Below are 18,953 nucleotides of genomic sequence, written 5' to 3'. Positions count from 1 at the left end.
TACATATTATACGTTCTAAAACACACACACACACACACACACACACACACACACACACACACACACACACACACACACACACACACACACAGGAGGAAGCTATGCTTCTTCATGGAGGAGTGATGGAACCAGTAGGCTCCACCCCCAAGCAATGCTCAAGGCCAAATTCAAACATCACACCACTGGTTTGGCACCGCCCTCGTGCCAGCCTCATAGAAAATAGTCAGATGTGACACGGGCTCCTTAATATATTTTGCTCACACTCGACTTTCACGGACCAGCACTGGGTGACTCGCCTCTAGGACTCTGTCTCCTCCGGAGTCTTTTTACGCACAGATACAACCGCGAACTCTTCCTTCTTTTTTCCACATCTGTGCGCACAGCTGACTTCTATTTTGTAGCTGACAATATAAGAAGAAACGGGACATGTTTGGGATTTGGAAGGGACTCGCCGGGCTGTCCGCTTGCTGGTGTCTGTTGATGCTTATTCATTGTTTGCCTCAAACAGGTAAGGAAATAGATTTCACGGTAACTGCATTTCCTTTCTCGTGTTTTTTCTTTTTTTTAATGAAAGGTGTAATAACCTGATTCTTTGTATCGGTATATAGCTGTGAAATATGTTCGATGTATCATTATTTTGGTTGCTTTGTGGGCTTTTTGCTTGGTTTTTGTCGGTGTTATAGATTTAAATGTTGACGTCTTCCGCTGAATGATTCGGAGTAAAAATAATTCTAATTTTGAAAATGTTCTATGAATTCTGTGATTCATATACCTGCGATTAAAAAAAATATATACATAAAGATAATTTCGACGATAATTCCACAACGTGGTTTACGATTTCTGCATATATGAATGAATGTACGCACGGCGTTTTGATTGGTTCGTTTCGCTGTAAAATGAAACAGAACATCCAACCATGCTCAACTTGCCGGCCGGCTTTGAGTTTCGGGTGGGCGTGGCCCAAAAAGGCCGTTGTCAACGAATGGAGCTGGGAGGGGTGGAGGGTGCGGCTGAAAGGCGAGGCTTCCCCCTTCATGCGGGATGCAGGAAATTGGATGCAAGAAAGTCTGCATTTTTACTGTAGCTGCGCACATTTGTTGAAAAATATCCGAGGAAATAGCTTCGAAGTACTTTTACTGACTGCATAAAGAATGAGTTAATGTACATGTTAATGGACAGTTTGGACACTCAGAGGTTTCCAGGCCTCACAGAAGACAGGATGTAGCCTACGTTTTCCACTGTGACGCAAAATGGGGGAAACTGAGCCAGAAGAGACGCAGAAACCTTTGAATACAAATATGAACTAAAGAGAATTAACTGAACAAAGCAGATAATAAAAAGGCGGATATATCCCATAACTGGCTTAAATTGAATATTTAACACGATGAAACATTAACATTCATTAAAAAGGGAATGAAACATTCATTTAATGAAGATTCAGTATTTAAAACGTGTTTAATTGTTCCCTCATATCATTAGCATTCAGGCTTTTGTGCCATGTGAAGTCTCGGGCTGATCCTTACATTGTACCATTGTGGTCCTCAAACATGGTCACTGAATGAGTGAACTCCCTCGGAGGAAACAATGTTCTGCAGCACAATTTTGCCCCCTGCTTCATTAATCCTCCCTAAAATTTGTACTCTCCAACAAGAGCTTTTCAGATTTTCGCTTCCATTCATCATATTTGCTAGTGTGTGTGTGTGTGTGTGTGTGTGTGTAATAAAAGCCTCCCTTTTCCTACTTGGGAGAAGAAACCTTTACAATGCAGTGACTCACAAATAGAGACACTTTATAGTCTTGCCTATTTATTATTTAGAAATACCTCCAGCTTTAGAGTATAGGAATCATTCACGCATTAACATAGTCTTTACATAGGCTTAAAATACTAAAATTATTTGAAGGTTACAAAGTAAAGCATTGCAAGTTTTGCTCTTCTGCAGATGGCCACCTCATTATCAAGTCTTGCACTTATTCAAAGCATGTTTCAATCTAACGTCATTCGAGCACATTACTGTCTTCATTTATCAGGCAATGACTCCACTGGACTCAATAAAGTGCAGCTACATGACCGGACTAATCATCATAAATCCAGACCTAATGCACAAGTGAGTGCTGCCGGTCCTCGTGATGGATATCCATCCTGGTTATTAATTAACTGCTGGGTATATGATTGAATAAATAAAACCTTCTCTTTATGAAGGCTTCTGCTGTGTGTATGTTGCAGACACGTACCACAGAAAGACAGCAATGCATTGTTAGAGAACAAAGTCTCATGTAGTCACAAGGGATGATTGTTGTCACTCAGCATTGTGACTGATTCTGTAAAGCCAGTTTCTGCTGTCAGACAAGCTTCAGCTTTACTACATTTTGAACTGAACCATAGCGGCCGGGCATGTGTTTAAGGTAGTGCCTGAATAGCCTTGTATGGTAGTGTTGTATGTGTGAGGTCTGGTGGCTTTGAAGGTTTATACTGTGGGTATAAATAGAAACTGGAGGGTGCACTTTCTCTTGCAGAAACAAAGTACGCTCTACCTGAGCTGTCTGACATCCTGTTCAAACTAGTAAACATACTGGCAGTTTGTGGTCTTAGGTTTTAAGGCTCTAGCTGTTGCATCTACAGCTATCTTTAAAATAGACTAGAGGTAGTTTTTGATGCAGTAGTGATACTTCTGAACTTAGTTTTCAGATTATAAACTGACTAAAAGTGATAAAGATCAGTTTCTATTTAAACTGCAGTGTTCACAAATTTGCTTTATGACATGTTATGAACAAAGTGGCAAACGAGGCCACGAACCATTGGGGAATTTTTGAACATTGAGGTCTAAAAATGTCAAACACAAAACAGAGAGAACTTACCAGTATATCACCATCATCAGCCAGGTGCAAACTTTAATTTTGTCTCTGAGAAAGACTTACTGTAAAGAGTTCATGGAAACCTCATTTTACTTAGCAGTCTTAATGAGAGACTAAAGAGGCTTGTGGGAAACATTAGCAGTGGAAAATGAAAACATAGGCTTGGGAAGTTTATATTTTCCACCCTTGGGGACGAGGTTGAAAGTTTAAAGATCGGGAAGAAGCAGATTTTTAACCTGCTTTGGTTCCTCCTTTTTTCAGTGGATTCAATTTAAATGGCTGCTTCATGAAGGGGAAATGAGTGAGAGTTCTTTAAAGTTTGCTGTAGGTGTAAACTGAGCACTGAATAACGTGCTCTATGTGCGTTAGTTCTGTAGTATGTTATGGAAAGTCTGTTCCTGGAACCTCTGCTGGCTGTTTGCCAGGCTTCATCCTATGTTTGTGTAAGAAGTGGACATGCAGAGCGTTTTTTTCCCCCCCTTTAAGGGAAACTCAGACTCAACTAAATGTTGCTAAAATAGCAAGACAAGAAATACAGTACATTTCTCAATTCAGTGTTACTTTTCACAGTGCCAGAAAAGCAGGGAGGCAACCCTTGGCCACATATCAAGTGTTGAGACAGCATCCTCTCTTTGTGCTATAACCATCCGCACCAACTTATCGTAATCAGTCAGACCTGTTCTGTTTCTTTTGTAACGTGTCATCACTCATTTACACTTCTGGGATGACAGAATTTTTTCTGTTTAGAGCCTCCGCCTCCGTCTGCGGGTCACTGTGGTGATGCTGTTATGAGGAATGCCACTTTGGGACCAATCAGCAACTGGTGGTGTGATGGTTCAACTCCTCCCATGCTATTGTCTTAAAGGGATAGCCTGACAATAAGCTAAGCCTCCAGGTCACAGGAGGGACAGGCACTGAGGAGGTGATGGAGGATGACGCATATTTGGGGCAGTGTCCGGCCTTTTTTAGTGGCTATTTCACTGAGGTGACATTAAGTGACGCGACCTCTGAGCCTGAAAGAAACCATGGTCAGTTTAAGGTTGCAAAGCTTTAAACTTTTAAACACAGTAGTGAAACGTTTGTCTCCTACATGAAACGATGCTTTGCCATGGTCCATCTGTACACATCTGATGTGGCACACATTTAAGCCACATAAACCAGGGTATTTACCCAGATAAACAACTCTTTGCTGAAGAGAGGAACGAGACTGAATACATTTTCTGTTTTTGTCTATATCTTTTGACTAAGTTTGTAAAAACTGGGCCTTGCATGTGAATGACTTCGGGGGAATAATTCTTTGTCCAAATACTTTATATTGAAGTCACTTTTAGTTCTAACATGAGACACAGTGTCAATAACTTAATTTGTTAATTTCCTGAGTGAAGCAATAAGTAAAACCTGGTTTTTTTTTCTCCCTTTTTTTACAGCATCACTTATCCGTACTTTACTGTCTTTGACTCTGAGTAACACATTAACAAATTTACTTTGTTAATATGTTTGGGTTTGTTTTGTTTTTTTACACCGTTGTTTGTCTGAACTTCAGTGGCCTTCAGTTGTAATTTTTTCCCCCCTGTGTGTATTTTTAGTCATTCATTAACTGCACAGTGATAACATTTTTTAGGGGGAATGATGACAGGTTTTAACACGGCCAATAAAGTCTGAGCTTATTGATGAGTGCTGATAAGAGGATCTGGTGATGTTGAATGTAAACCAGGGTGGCAGTTTGTCCTCACGTCACACTGAACTCCACTTGTGATTTTTGTCTTTCACAGATGCAGCCTACATATGCAACGCCAATCAGTTTAAGTGCGGAAATGGGAGGTGCATCACCCGCAGGTGGATTTGTGATGGAAGTGATGATTGTGGTGATGGAACTGATGAGCTGCCCGCTAGCTGCGGTATGTTATCACATAATAGCTACACCTTACACTTGGGATTCTTGAGGGTTTTTTTATGCTTGACTGAGCAATTTCCTGATAATTTTTTAATATTTAGAAAATATTTAAAAAACAGCAAGTTCACTAACTTATAATTCAAATAAAAAAAAAGTTTTGGATCAAACTGTCACCACAGGGAATCAGAAACACATTAACAAAGTCACTGCAGCTTCTACAAGTAAATGATTGTTAAGCTTTACGACATAATAGCAAAAAGCTGTGTCTCTCTGTGATCACGTGAAATGAGTCACGCTTCATGTTTCTCTCCTCAGGAGTCAAAATCTGTCGGGATTCGCAGTTCAACTGTGGCGATCCCATGAGCCAGTGCATATCAAAAGACTGGCAATGTGACGGCAAAGCCGACTGTACTAACGGCGCTGATGAGAAAAACTGCAGTAAGTTTTCTACCAGAGCCGAGTTTTTCTACACCTCAAAGTTCATGCTAAAGCATCCACAAACAAGACACGACTAACTGAAAGTGTTTTTGGCAAGAATGAATTTTGTTCATTGTATAATAATAATATCTCAAAAGGGATTTGAAGAACAGACTTAAAGACAAGTAATCTTTAAAAAAAGAAGAAGCTAATACTAGTAGTGTATTTATAATCCTGAAGTCTAGTTAATACATATAAATAAATATGTAATAAGTGTTGTTAGTGATATCATAATTGATCGATTTCTAACTCCTATCCTCCTCTCATGTTTCACCACAGCGGCCAAGCAGTGTGACGACCGTGAGTTTCATTGTGCCAATGGCCAGTGCATATCCAAGAGCTTTGTTTGTGACAGCGACAACGACTGCTCAGATGGCTCAGATGAGGCGTCCTGTCCCAAACCCGCCTGTAACTCTCGCTCCTTCCAATGCAACAACTCAATGTGCGTACCAGCGGTGTGGCGCTGCGATGGAGACAGAGACTGCTCCGATGGGTCTGATGAGTGGCCCCAGAACTGTGAAGGAAGGGAGCCAGAGAAGACGCCTCGCTGCAGACCTCACGAGTTCCAGTGTGCGAATGGGGACTGTATCCATGGCAACTGGAAGTGTGACGGAGGGTTCGACTGCCTGGATCGTTCGGACGAGGCTAATTGCAGTGAGTTTTTTAAAATTTCTTTATTGTTAAAGCCAACCTGCACATTACATTTTTAATGGAGACTGACAGTAAATATTTTCTGGAGGTATTATGTTTCTTCTTATTCTAATCTCTATTCCATTACTCTCTCTCCCTATCTCTCTTTTTGTGTTTTCGTTCATTTACCTTCTTCCTTCTCTTCCAGCTCATTCCACTTGCCGCTCAGATGAGTTCCAGTGTAAGGACGGCACCTGCATTAACAAAAGCCTCCAATGTAATGGACGTGCTGACTGCAGGGACCTCACTGATGAGATTGAATGTGATACAGGTAAAAAGATTTCATTGAGTTTCACCCACAAACTGTAATCAAAAGCTTCTTTCTTGTAAAGAAAGAAAGTCCCACATGACTACATTGCAGTCTCATTCATACTCCCCTGGTCTCTTCCACAGTATGTGAAGGCCCAAACAAGTTCCAGTGTCGCAGTGGGGAGTGCATCGACACGGAGAAAGTGTGCAACAAGCAGAACGACTGCAAGGACGGGTCTGATGAACCAGCAAAAGAGTGTGGTAAATGAAGTCATCTTGTACACATTCATGGCTGCCAGCCTGTAGGGAAATATGACTAGAATACCAGACTTGACCTACATAGCTTGTGGTTTGAATGATTCAATTCCCGGTCAGCTAAGGATTTGGTTGTCGTGAATATTATTTGAAAGCTTTTTGCCTGTTTGTCTCTGCAGACAACAATGAGTGTTTGACCGGAAATGGCGGCTGCTCTCACTACTGCAACGATCTGAAGATTGGCTACAACTGCTCATGCCCTGCTGGATACAGGCTGAAGGCGGACAACAAAACCTGTGAAGGTGAGCGGACGGAGACATTTAAAATTCTGCCTCTTAAGAACCAGACAATCGTAAACATGTCATTTGACAATGTGCACAATAGAAACAATCAAATGAGCCAACTTCTTTAATTCTGCAGACATTGACGAATGTGCTGAGCCGGACACTTGCACTCAGATCTGCATCAACTTGCCAGGCAGCTACAAGTGTGATTGTGAAGAGGGCTATATGATTGACCCTGCGACCAAAACTTGCAAGGCTAAATCAGGTAATATTAGAAAGAAAGCCCACTTAAACCCACTTAACGCTTGATCCTGTGACGCAACCTTCAGACAAGACAAGCAAGTTTAACCGAACTGTCCTCCTCTGCCTCCACCAGGCACAGTGCCCACCTTGTACTTCACCATCAAACACGAGGTGAGGAAGCTGACAGTGGACCGCAGCGAGTACGTGCGTGTGATCCCACAGCTGAAGAACGCAGTGGCTCTCGACATGGATATGCCAAACAAGATGATCTTCTGGTCTGACCTGTCTCTGAAGAAAATCTACAGGTTAGAATCTTTATCTGTGTCCTTTCTTTTTTACATTTCTTTATGAGTTTCTTGCTTCATTTTGCATAGTATGGAGTGGCTCTCATTCAAGACCCTTGATGAAGATAAAATTAATCTCTCCACTCTTGCCTTCCTCCAAACAGCTCTATGATAGATGTGGCTGGCAATTCCTCTCACCACAATGTGGTGGTTGAAAGTGGGATAGAGGCCCCAGAGGGCATTGCGGTGGACTGGATCCATGGCAACATCTACTGGACTGACAGTGTTTTGAAGACTATTTCTGTAGCAACAACGGATGGCAGTAAGAAGAAGACCCTGATCGCAACGGACCTGGACAAGCCACGAGCCATCACAGTCGATCCAGTAAACAAGTAAGTGTTTAAACAGACATCACAGTGAGTACGTTTCCTTAGATTAATGTCACTAGATCCACTGAACATATAACACCTGTTCTTAAACAGCTCCATTGGCTTCCAATTCACCTCCGTGTCAATTTCAAGATCCTGCTTCTCACTTTCAAAGCCCTTCATAACCTTGCTCCTCCATATCTATACGATCTTCTGCATACATACTCGCCCCTCAGTACACTCCGCTCTTCTTCAGCTTCCCTTCTGTCAGTTCCACCTGCTCGCCTGACTACCATTAGACTCAGAGCCTTTAGTTGTTCTTCCCCGAGACTTTGGAATGCACTTCCACTTGCTCTCCGGACCACACACTGTCTCACCACTTTTCAATCACGTCTCAAAACTCATCTATTTAGAATTGCATACACCTGATCTGTCTTAGTCCATTTTTACCTTGCCCAGTTTTTATATTTGCCTTTATACTTTTATGACTGTCTATGTCTAAATTTTATTTTACCATATTTAATATATATTTTTTGCTGCTATTGCTCATGTGTTTTTGTAAGGTGACCTTGAGGGTCTGAAAGGCGCCTATAAATAAAATGTATTATTATTATTATTATAGTTTGACATGAACTGGTGCGTTTTGTCTTTAGCCTCATGATTTCTTTTGCTGTGTTCTCTTTAGTTTGATGTACTGGACAGACTGGGGTGAAGAAGCTAAGATTGAGAAGAGTGGGCTGAACGGTGCAGATCGCACTACTTTAGTAAAAGACAACATTGTGTGGCCGAATGGCATCACCCTGGGTAAGCACAGCTTCCTGAATGCATTTTTAGCAGTGATTTTTATTTACTGTTTAATGAAAATATAGTGGTCAAAACTATTATTTGTGTGTTTCATTTTCTTACCAGACATGGTCAACCAACGTCTATACTGGGTGGACTCCAAGCTGCACTCTCTCTCCAGCATCGATGTGAATGGAGGGGCCCGACACAGTCTCATTATTAATGAGGAAAAACTCTCCCACCCACTCTCCCTGACCGTCTTTGAGGTTAGTGATGAAAGCAGTGTATTCCCAGATTAATTTTCACTCAGTGAAGGTCAAAGGGATTGTTGTTATTTGATTAAACTGCCACTAAGGATGAATCCTTTTGGTAATGATTGCAGGACGGGAACCACAAATCTGCCTGACTTATTAGCAACACTAGTTGTTTTCTTAAATTGCTAAAACCAGCCAGTCCAAGTCTAACAAAGTTCATGGAGGGTTTTTATCTGAAATGGTTTAACATACAAAGCCAGAGCTTCAATTGTTGAGCGCTGTACTAATTGTTAATCGGTTTAACTCAAGTTGTATTTCTTTCTAAAAACAGGAGAAAGTATTTTGGACAGACATGAACAACGCTGCTGTGTTTAGTGCCAACCGCTTGACAGGAAGCGACATCACTGAGCTGGCAAACGACCTGGGCCAGCCAGAAGACATCATACTGCACCACAACCTCAAGCAGCCAGCCAGTAAGGAAACATTTGTACATTAGAGATACTAAAAAATAATCTGTGAAATTAGAATAATTTTTTCTAATGCCTTCCCTGTTTTATTTTAGGTTCGAACTGGTGCACGAATGGAGGTTGTGAGTTCCTGTGCCTACCTGCCCCTCAGAACGACCCACAGTCTCCCAGATACACCTGTGCCTGTCCTGATGGCATGGTCCTGGGACCTGACATGAAGAAATGCGTGGCAGGTAAATGTCCGCTCCTCTTGTTACTAAAAAAGATGGAATTTTACATCAAATCCTGAAATTAAACCCTTTATTTTTATTTTGCAGAAAGCACAGCTGCGCCTCCCAAAACTGCTGCTCCACTCCCACCAAAAGGGCCCACAAATCCTGCTACACCCAGGCAGCCAGACCCGACCACCACAACTACAACCACCAAGAAACCCACAACTACCTCTGCTGTGCAGCCTAATCAGAAAACAGAGAAGCCTGCCGTCACTGCTCAAGGTACAGAAACTTTCTTTACATTTTTAGACACTCAGATTATTGTTCTCATCCCATTTATGATTTTTTTTTTTTAATTGTGGCCAAAAACACTGATGCTGCTTTTGGTATCATATTGTATGTATGTATTTTTCTACCTTTTGCCAAAATAGAATTTATTATTTTGACATTTACTGTATACTGGCACTGTTACAACTGTTACAACAACAGAAAGCTAACTACTTACTTACTGCCTGGTTGAAATGACCAGTAGTAGTTTTATTGAATGATATTTATTTATTGGGTGATATGATGTTGAGTTATATTTTTATGGGTAATTTTATGGCTAACTTCCTAGACTCTCTCCACTGGGTGTGACGCTAAGCTAACTGTCTTCTGGCTCATGTCAAATAAGATGTTATTGTTTTTTAAGAGACTGTATGAAGAAAACATTTATTTTCTGCTTTTGCAGGTGACAGACAAGCAGCCGTGCAGCCTGAAGAAGCCCCACCCTCCCACCCTGTTGCTCTCTACGTTGTGTTGCCACTGAGTAAGTCCTACTTTTTAGCTCTTCACAGCTCTCTGTGAAACAAAACATGATATCTTAAACCTGCTCACTTACTCAAGGATACTTAATCTGCTCTCTTTTTCATTGAATGGCATTGTAACTCTTCTCTTCTTCTGCAGTGATTATGGCTCTTCTGGTATTTGGAGCAGTGTACCTCTGGAGACACTGGCATAGGAAGAACACCAACACCATCCACTTTGACAACCCCGTGTACCAGAAAACCACCGAGGATGAGTTACACATCTGCAGGAATGGCTCTGACGGCTACGTGTATCCTGAGGTATCTTAACCTAAAACCATTTTAGAAATATTGTTTCTAAATAAATAAAGATTAATTAATCAGTTTGAAAGCTTTGCTCATACAATGTTACTCCTTTTTTTTCCAGCGGCAAATGCTGAGCATGGATGACATGGATATGGCTTGACCTGCCAATGAAGAAAAGACTAGTTTTATTTGAAGTGCTGGAAACAAGAACCACTGCTTAACAACATCATTCCCTTCCTCCGTTGACCTCATTGTGTGGCTTATGTCTCTGACCTCAGCACTGTGCCGTCCAAGCCTGCAAAAGGGTTGAAAGAAAAGGAAACAATCTTTGAAACTTAGGAAAATAGGGCATAAAGAAGTCCGACCACTAAATTATTACTAAATGAAGGACTATTGGATAGTTTCAGTAGATGATGTTCTTAGTCCTGGAGCCATGATTCTTTTGATGCTATCTATGTTTTTTAGGCATTCTTGCTAAGATACAGATTGTTACAACACCTTTAGGTGCCGATTTACAAGCTTAACTTGAAAAGCCTAAACCATGTTGTCTTAACACTCCTGTATGCCTTCCAGTCACACTCTTTTAGGTTAGTGAAGTTTATGGATGCACATACAGTAAATGCCTTAGTAATCCCACTCCACTGAGTCTTCACAGCATCATATTATGGTCTTCTGTTATCCTGCATACAGAGTTTGACAGTCAGTCATTTATATTGCCGTCATCTCTAATGTTTTCTGTTTGAATCCATAAGATATGAGTGTGGTGGATTACATATGGTTTACACTGTAAATCACCAAAGCTGCTACGTTTTCTGAAGTTAACCAAAATGAAGAAAATGCTTGAAAATCCTTTTTTCTTCTTTTTTTCTTTTTCTTGCTGTGAAGATAATTAAGGTAAAAGTGATTGTAGTTACACAGCTCTATGAACTGTTTCTGTATATATTTTCTGTAAATATATCTTGGTGTCGTCTTTTTACGTTTGTAAATTTTAATCGAGAAACACTGTAAATAGGTAATAGATTATTTTATTTATTTATGGAAATATGAGAGCTACGGTTTTTGATTGTTGTCTGCTGGCTGTGAATGTGGTACTTACTACATGTTAAGTGAGGTGTTCTAGTAGAGGTGGGCTAACCTCTACGTCGTGCAGCTGTTATTTAAGTTATGTCAGTCAAACCTTTGCGTACGCTGCTCAGTTTCCTGGACAAGTCACCACACCTGAGAACTCTTATTAGCATTTTAAGGTTTACACAGCAGCACTGAAGAAACTTATTATTCCTCACTCCTTTGCTTTTTCAATACAGCCGTGAATCAGATAACTTATTTTTCTTTTACTGTGATGTTTTGTTTTGATTGTGGGATTGAGGCACATACAGCACGACTGTACACAAAGCATAATGTTCTCATTCAACTCAGAATGTATGCACGAGTCTCTTTGTTAAATGCACATATCTTTTTTTTTTTTCCTTTTCGGTTGTGTTGGTATTTTTTTAATAAAATACAAAAAAGGAAATATTTCTAATGTCTCCCTTGGCTCATTTTTTAAAAAGAGATAGCAGATAGCATGTATGAATGTATGAATGTGGTGCTGAAGTACTCTAGTCTCAGGAAATGCAGTGCAATAAACTCCATAAACTTCTCACAGGTGAAAAAATAATGTAACCATTACATTGAGAGCCTCTGTAGTGTAATGGTTTACACATTTCTCGACAAGGGAAATATCCCTGGTTCAATTCTGGGATGACGACATCTGCATTGGTCAAGTAATAAAGTTGTTGCTGTAGCTTCAACCTCTTATTTCTTACTTCAACCCCTATTGCTTATTGCTCTTCTCCACAAACTTAGCAGTAGGTGAAGTTGTGCCAGAAATTTCCATTGTGTTTCAATCTCAGGAGGAGACACAAGTCCCTTGGGGGTTGCATCAGAAACAGTATCCATCTGTGAATAAGAAGAAGCTGACAGTAGGTTTGTAAGTACTACACAGCCCTAGTGTGATGATTAAAATTATATCATACACAACATACCTCATAACACAAGCACCTTCAACCCTGGGGACACTTGTACTTAGACCAAAGAACAACCTGAGCTATTTTTGAAGGTTTCTAAGTGTGGTGCATTTATTAAAGAGGATCCACAATGGACGTATTCACTAATACCATTTTTATAAGGTTGTAATTTGAATAAAAACCCCTGATGATGAACATAGGGAGACTTATAATAGTCGGAAAAAAACTTTCATCCTCGAGCCCAATTCTTTTTTCAAGTGGACGTTTAAAAACACTTAAATTAAGAAAAGCCAATCCCCTCTATTCATTACAACAGACAGGGGCAGCTTTTTGATTCGGTTACAGCGCAGCAGAGAATAATGCATGCGCGCACTCTAATGCTTATTTTTCACTGGGAACTTAATGGCTGTCCTAATTCTGCAAAGAGTTTATTAATGGGACTTGAGTTGGTGGTTTATATTCTTGTCTTGTCATCTTAATGGACAAAAATTAAGTTTGAAAATAAACTCTTTTTTTTTTTAAATCTCTGTACTGAGAATTTCCGAGTGGAATCGCTCTCTATTTACCCATGTGCATATGGGTATCCATTAAAGATAAATGGCCAAACGCATTATCCTTAATGCCCCGTGGTCAAGCAGTACACATGCATAATTCAGCCTAAGTCATTAAAGAAAAGGAAAGAAAGTGCAGCACTGTTTGAAGAGTCCAAGATGGCCCGACACACTAATAAACAAGAACAACCAAAACACATCCCCTCATAAATCTAATAACCCTCCTACATAACTCTGGTTCTCCTCTGTGTATTAAAAGGGTGCAGAGAACAGTAGTGCTGGTCACTAAGGAAGAGGTGCTGTATCTTTAATAGCAACTAGAATAATTCATCCAACTGATATAGTCCACTTCATGGAAAAATTAAGACACACTGCAACCAACCTGTATATAAAGCAATGACAGAGACCATGAAGACTTGTTAAGTAACAGCCTGATGAAGCCTGTGCCTCTTTCGGCATCTAATTCTATAGTCGGGGAGGAGATGAAAATTGAAAATGACAAAAAGAAATAAAAGATTATTCTAAATTTGACAAATATTAAAAATACTAATCGGACTCTTGAAGTATTTTAGGATATTCAACTGCACACAAAAAGTGATGACGCAAAAGTAAAGAAAACTGGAGATATTTAGGAAAACACCATCAGTTTATGACACTATTTGTTCTGTGGTATGAGACTTATTTTTCATTTGTTTTTATCTTATTTAGTTTTTATTTTTGTGTTCAGTTGCCTTAATTTCCAGAGTGTTGTTGGTATTGTTGTGTTGTAAATTTATCATAAAGAGTTTGTTGATCAGATTAATGAGTGGCTGTGGCACAGTTTGCTGGTAGTGACAGGATAGGCAGGACTTGTCAATACTCAAGAACATCAATGTCACAAGGTCCAGGGAAAGACAGAAGCTGGGTGGTCCAGGAAGTGATCCAAGCAGGTGTTGAGGGAACCCACTTGAGCAGAACGGCTGAGATGTGACAGGGTGTGGAGGGGAGCAGACAATGAACCAGGTGATAGGTGTGACTGCCATCAGGCCTAACATTTTTCTAATGACAGAGCCATCGAGGCAGGTAGTCCTCCTGGAGTTGACTGCTCGCTGGGAAGATGGGATGTCAGTGGCATTTGAGAGGAAGAGGGAAGCTTACATTCCTCCCCGAATGAGGTCAGCAGCCAACAGTTTTCCAGAGAGCCACTCTACAGGTCTATCAAGCTACTGGGGATCAGGGAATTGCACAGCAAGATAGCCATCAGGCACATCACTGATGCAGCTGAAAAGGCACCAAGATTGTTGTGGACCAAAAGGGTGAACCCACAAGCTACCTTTATACAAGTTGGGACTGGTTACCCCTGACTGAGTTGTCTAGACAAGGGCGGATCATATTGAAAGACCTGAAAAACCAGAGGTTACACCACTAATGATGCGTCTAGGTTGCAACATAGGGTGTGAGTCAAAACTCAAGTTTCACATCATTGTTACTCTAAGTTTTTAAAACAAGAGGTGCAGTGATCAGCACTGCTACCTCACAGCAGAAAGATTGTTTAGCGAAAGTTGTGGGGGCTGATAAACTGAGATAAACAGTTTTGTATTTTGTTGCAAAGTGTTGAAGTTAGTAAAAAGGGCCTGTTATCTAATCTAGATTGTAAATTACAGCAAGTCATATACACTCACTCACTTCCTTACTGTATCATTGTGTTCTGAAAGCACTACTCTAAGGTATGCTGAGTAAAAGAGAGTAACAGTCATGCTAACCCATAAGTTCCAATTCATATATGTGGTATACTTCTGTGTTCTGCACAATAAACAATAAAAAAGGTCTTTCTATAAAAGCTAAAAGGTAACATCATGATAGGACAGAAGGAAGTTAAGTGAGTTTTCCTCATAATACTCGGCTGATTTTAACAGAGAAGTAAAGACATGATTAAAACTAAGTCATAAAGGTTTAATTTTATGGACTGTGCATGCAGCACAAGTATTACTCGTGTGATGGTTACCTACTGTACTATCTATCTGTTTGCATATTAGAGGGATGTCTCTTTGCCAGGACACAAAGTAAGCCATCAAAAGATAAATAACATAAATAATTGTTGGACTTATTTTAGGACTGTGTTTATGGCATATCATAAAGAGAGCTAAAGTGTGATTTGACGTCACGTTTGGGCACCTGCTCGTACGGTGGTACATGCTGCATCGTCGTCACGTTGACTCACTGGAGCGCTGTAGTATGTTGTCTGTCAAGAACTGGGATCCACATTCCACTCGAAAATTTCCACACTCAACAGTCTCACATCTGCTCGAGGCCAAATGTCATCTCTATATTTGCACAATTGCTTTTCAGTCAGCTTGTGGTTGCATATTTAAATCAAACGATTTCGCCTGATTGCATGTACGGTAAAACAGCATATCCAGAAAACTAAACCTTATTTTTCCCTCACCACCAGCATCACTGTTGACACTCGGATAGTTTGCTTGAGAACCATTGTCTGTATACCCAGGAGACAATAGATACCCTTGGGGCTCAGGTGACTAGTGACACCTGTTCCCTGCTATGCTGGCTGTCATCTGCATCTTCTAATCGCCTCACCATTTACATACGTTTGTTGTCTTACGATTGGCCTAGTGGCAAAAAAAGGGTGGAGCTCAATCTCACACCACTGATTCGTAAGCAAAGGGGAGTGTTTACGAAAACCGGCAGTGGGAGGAGATGGGTGACAGATGGAGGACAGATATTCCCCTGTCAGGTTACCAAACAAAGTACCAAATGTCCCGATGGCAAGGTAACAGCAACAACCTGTTTTGCTTTTGTTTGACGATGTAGAGGCCAAACAGGTTGGCTATGTCTCGGCTGATACGTGTGCTGTAAAATGGAAAGCTGTTTGTTTTAACACACTGTAAAATGAAGAGGCTCCATTGGATGAGGAGAAAAGTGCAAAGTCAGGTACATCTTTGCTGGACAGTCGACATCCGGTCCAAAGCTAGCACTCACAGCCTTTATTTTCAATGATATTAGTTTCACCCCGAGCCACCATGCTGAGTTCAACCGCACTGATCCCAGCAGCCTCCGTTTGCTTTCGCATAGTGCTGACAGTCAACGTTTTGGTGTTTCCCATAGAATCATGATTTTGTATTACACTCTATCTCACACATCCAAGCTCACTAATGTTTCTAGCACCTGTGGAGAGATAAGGATACAAATCTCGAGTCATTATAAGTAAAAAATTAACTCTTATGCTTAGCTAATGCCTAAATATGGTGAATTATTATTGCTGTGCTGTATATTTACCATGTTCAGGTGAGTTTTATTGGTAACTTGCATAGTACAAAATACCACCCTACTGTATCTGGAGATATCATGGGAGCATCATGTAAAATGGCAGTTAAGAAAATTAATTAATGTTAATTTTACATTAATATTAATCACAATGATTAAGTGGTTTAATTTGAGTGGTGTTTTGCTGAAATGTCTTACATTTGCTCCTGATTTTAAGTCACATTAAGACAGGTATGATCAAGACCTTTTCTATTTTATATATAAATGAATGGATTTAAAATAACTGAGACTTTAGATATACGCAACAGATATATTTCCAGTGTCATAGTAAGACAAATGTACCAACCCTGTTAAAATTGACGATGACTATTTTCTACTGATGGCACTGTGGAAAACTCTGCACAGCAAATCATATTAATAACATTAGGGCATTGTGAGTGATTGTTTTGCCATCAAAATGCAGAAAAGGTAGGGGAAAGAGAAGAAAAAAAAAGATTCTATCCAAAGCATTTTTAAGTTTTAATTATTTATTTATTTGTTTGTTTATTTTGTACTCACAGACAAAAAGCTAGGATCTATGATTAAATCCCACTTTGGCTACAACATAGCAAATAATATGTAATGCTCTGCTGAATTTGAGATTCTGCAGACATTTCAGGTCAAAACCAACCCTCAGTCATGCTCACTTCCTTAAGCTGACATGGACACAATTTCCAATGGATGCAGATTAAAACATCTGAAGTATTTTAATACAATTAGGAGTGGGCATACTATTGTTTTGTTGTCAAGTGTGTAAGCAGCAGGAAATTATTTTTCTTCTCGTCTGACTATTGCTTCCCTATCTTTGCAGCCGTTTCTGTTCTGCCATTGTCATTTCTGTATAGTTCAGATAACATCAACTAATAAGGGCGAGCCACACACATGCTCTATTTTGCTCTTTGCTAAATGTTAAATGAAGACGCAGAGACACTGGTACCTAAAACTAAAAACATTTCTAGATCTTGAATGGAAAAAAGCTGCACAATGCTAAGAAACTGTAGCGGCAATTTAATTAAAATGCATCATATAAAATGACTAATATCGGCGCACCAGCCTATTCTGAGTCACTTCTACTGTATCTTATATCCTGTGTGAATGCAACATGCCTAAGGTGTGCCTATCTTTTTTTATAGCTAAGATAAAGTAATTTATCATTAGAAAAAAAAAAAAGTGACGAGATAAGAGGAACCAACCCTATATTGTCAAAAGGAGTGGGATACTGGAAACGACTGATCTCCATCTGGTGTCCTGATGCAAATGTTCACACGCGCATGTTATTCTAAGGCAAGCCTCTTTACACACAGATGATAAGTGGAGGCTGAGATCTGAGGCATAATACCACACGGAGACCATGAAGCTCCCGAAGCATGTGAGCAGAAAAATGTTTGTACAGCCCTGAAGCTAAAGACAGCATGTCACACTCGCAGATCAAGGTAGAACAGGATTTAATCTTCGGGGGATTAATAACACCCAACGTGTTGTTTGTCTGCAACACTGCAACTATTTATTTCTATTGTTCATTTAAAACATAGCTTTATCATTGAAGAAGTACTGACAGGTGTCATTTAAAAGAAGAAATGTCATATTATAAATGTCAATAGTGAATACAGAATGATCAAGCTTAAACAATGAAAGAAATACTGCAAACAAATCAAAGAAGAATAATCTTTAAAAAAGCAACAAGCATAAGCCGAGGTCACCACGTGTCTCAGATATGTTTATATTGGATTTCTGTCTTCATGGGGTTCTTAATAGGGCTCATAAATTTGTGCAATACCTGTCATTCCAAGTATAAGTGCATGTACTACACTAAAAGTAGAGCCAAGGTGTGCTGGAGAATATTTCATCTGATAGGGGGTGAACTGGACTTATGGAGGAATCCAAAAAAGATTTCAACTTGGGTAGGACAAAGACTCTAGGCGGAAAGCCCAAGAAGGGTCGAAACAGGTGACAGCGCCGAGCACTGCATCACCAATAAGCTAATAACCAACTAACTAACAAAGTCTAAAATCCCCAGTGTGTAATACATACTTCAATAGGTTTATGCTGCTTAGATTTTTAGCAAAAAGAAAACAAAAAGTCGTACAACAGGTTTGGCAGCTTTTCTGTTTGTGCTGCTGTAAAAATTTGTATTTACATGTAATATTTATAGACATGGATAGATGTTTTGCATGACTTTTGAATTTTGTGTCTAAAAATTAATCTGTATACTTTTAATTTTATTTTTGGTCTTCTGTTTGAATTTTTCAACTTTCAAAGTACTTTTATTAATATTATCATTATCATTATGAGAAGAAGAAGAAGTATAATTAGTTCAGTCTTTATTCTTTCTTTATTCTTTCTTCAGATTCCCATGAGTTGTTACCGCAGCGATAACTATTCTTCCTAGGGTCCACAGATAAAAACAACACAACACATCCAACCATTGATCTACAGACAATCAACCGATAACTTAAAAATCACAATTACATCAATAAAATACAATAAAATAAAATAACAAGTATTTCTTTTAACTTGTACAACAGTCACACAGCAACAAGAAAATGTGTCACAGATGCTTAAAATAAGAAAATGTTACTTGCGACTTAAGATTTAAGCTAACATCATACCTACCCACAATCTTCACAGGTGAATAATCAAGTGTGCTTAAGAAGTGCTGCTTTTACTGCTTCTGAAAACCTAATTCCAGATA

The 18,953-nt window shown here is 39.7% G+C and overlaps 1 protein-coding gene across 1 annotated transcript; it reads left to right on the top strand.

Moving 5' to 3' along the window:
* Positions 1 to 203: 203 nt before the first annotated feature.
* On the top strand, positions 204 to 11,921 carry LOC146385419 (low-density lipoprotein receptor-like). The gene is made up of 18 exons (XM_084931098.1): positions 204 to 508; positions 4,626 to 4,751; positions 5,063 to 5,185; positions 5,504 to 5,878; positions 6,063 to 6,185; positions 6,308 to 6,424; positions 6,598 to 6,720; positions 6,839 to 6,967; positions 7,079 to 7,250; positions 7,394 to 7,621; positions 8,283 to 8,401; positions 8,507 to 8,646; positions 8,966 to 9,107; positions 9,197 to 9,334; positions 9,419 to 9,595; positions 10,044 to 10,121; positions 10,259 to 10,419; positions 10,526 to 11,921. The coding sequence occupies exons 1-18, from the start codon at positions 427 to 429 to the stop codon at positions 10,562 to 10,564; spliced, it is 2,592 nt and encodes an 863-aa protein (XP_084787224.1). The 5' UTR covers positions 204 to 426; the 3' UTR covers positions 10,565 to 11,921.
* Positions 11,922 to 18,953: the final 7,032 nt, after the last annotated feature.

The sequence above is a fragment of the Perissodus microlepis genome, chromosome 6, assembly GCF_051167445.1.
Source record: "Perissodus microlepis isolate ML-2025 ecotype Zambia chromosome 6, ASM5116744v1, whole genome shotgun sequence".
In the NCBI taxonomy this organism is placed as follows: domain Eukaryota; kingdom Metazoa; phylum Chordata; class Actinopteri; order Cichliformes; family Cichlidae; genus Perissodus; species Perissodus microlepis.
The sequence above is the reverse complement of the archived record's forward strand: the minus strand, read 5'-3'. Positions and strand labels throughout refer to the sequence as shown.

Excerpts from the sequence above, each read along its gene's own strand:
- LOC146385419 (XM_084931098.1), top strand. The coding sequence starts at position 427 with ATGTTTGGGATTTGGAAGGGACTCGCCGGGCTGTCCGCTTGCTGGTGT. Across the intron at positions 509-4,625 it reads TCATTGTTTGCCTCAAACAG|ATGCAGCCTACATATGCAAC; the intron begins GTAAGGAAATAG and ends TGTCTTTCACAG. Across the intron at positions 6,425-6,597 it reads TGAACCAGCAAAAGAGTGTG|ACAACAATGAGTGTTTGACC; the intron begins GTAAATGAAGTC and ends TTGTCTCTGCAG.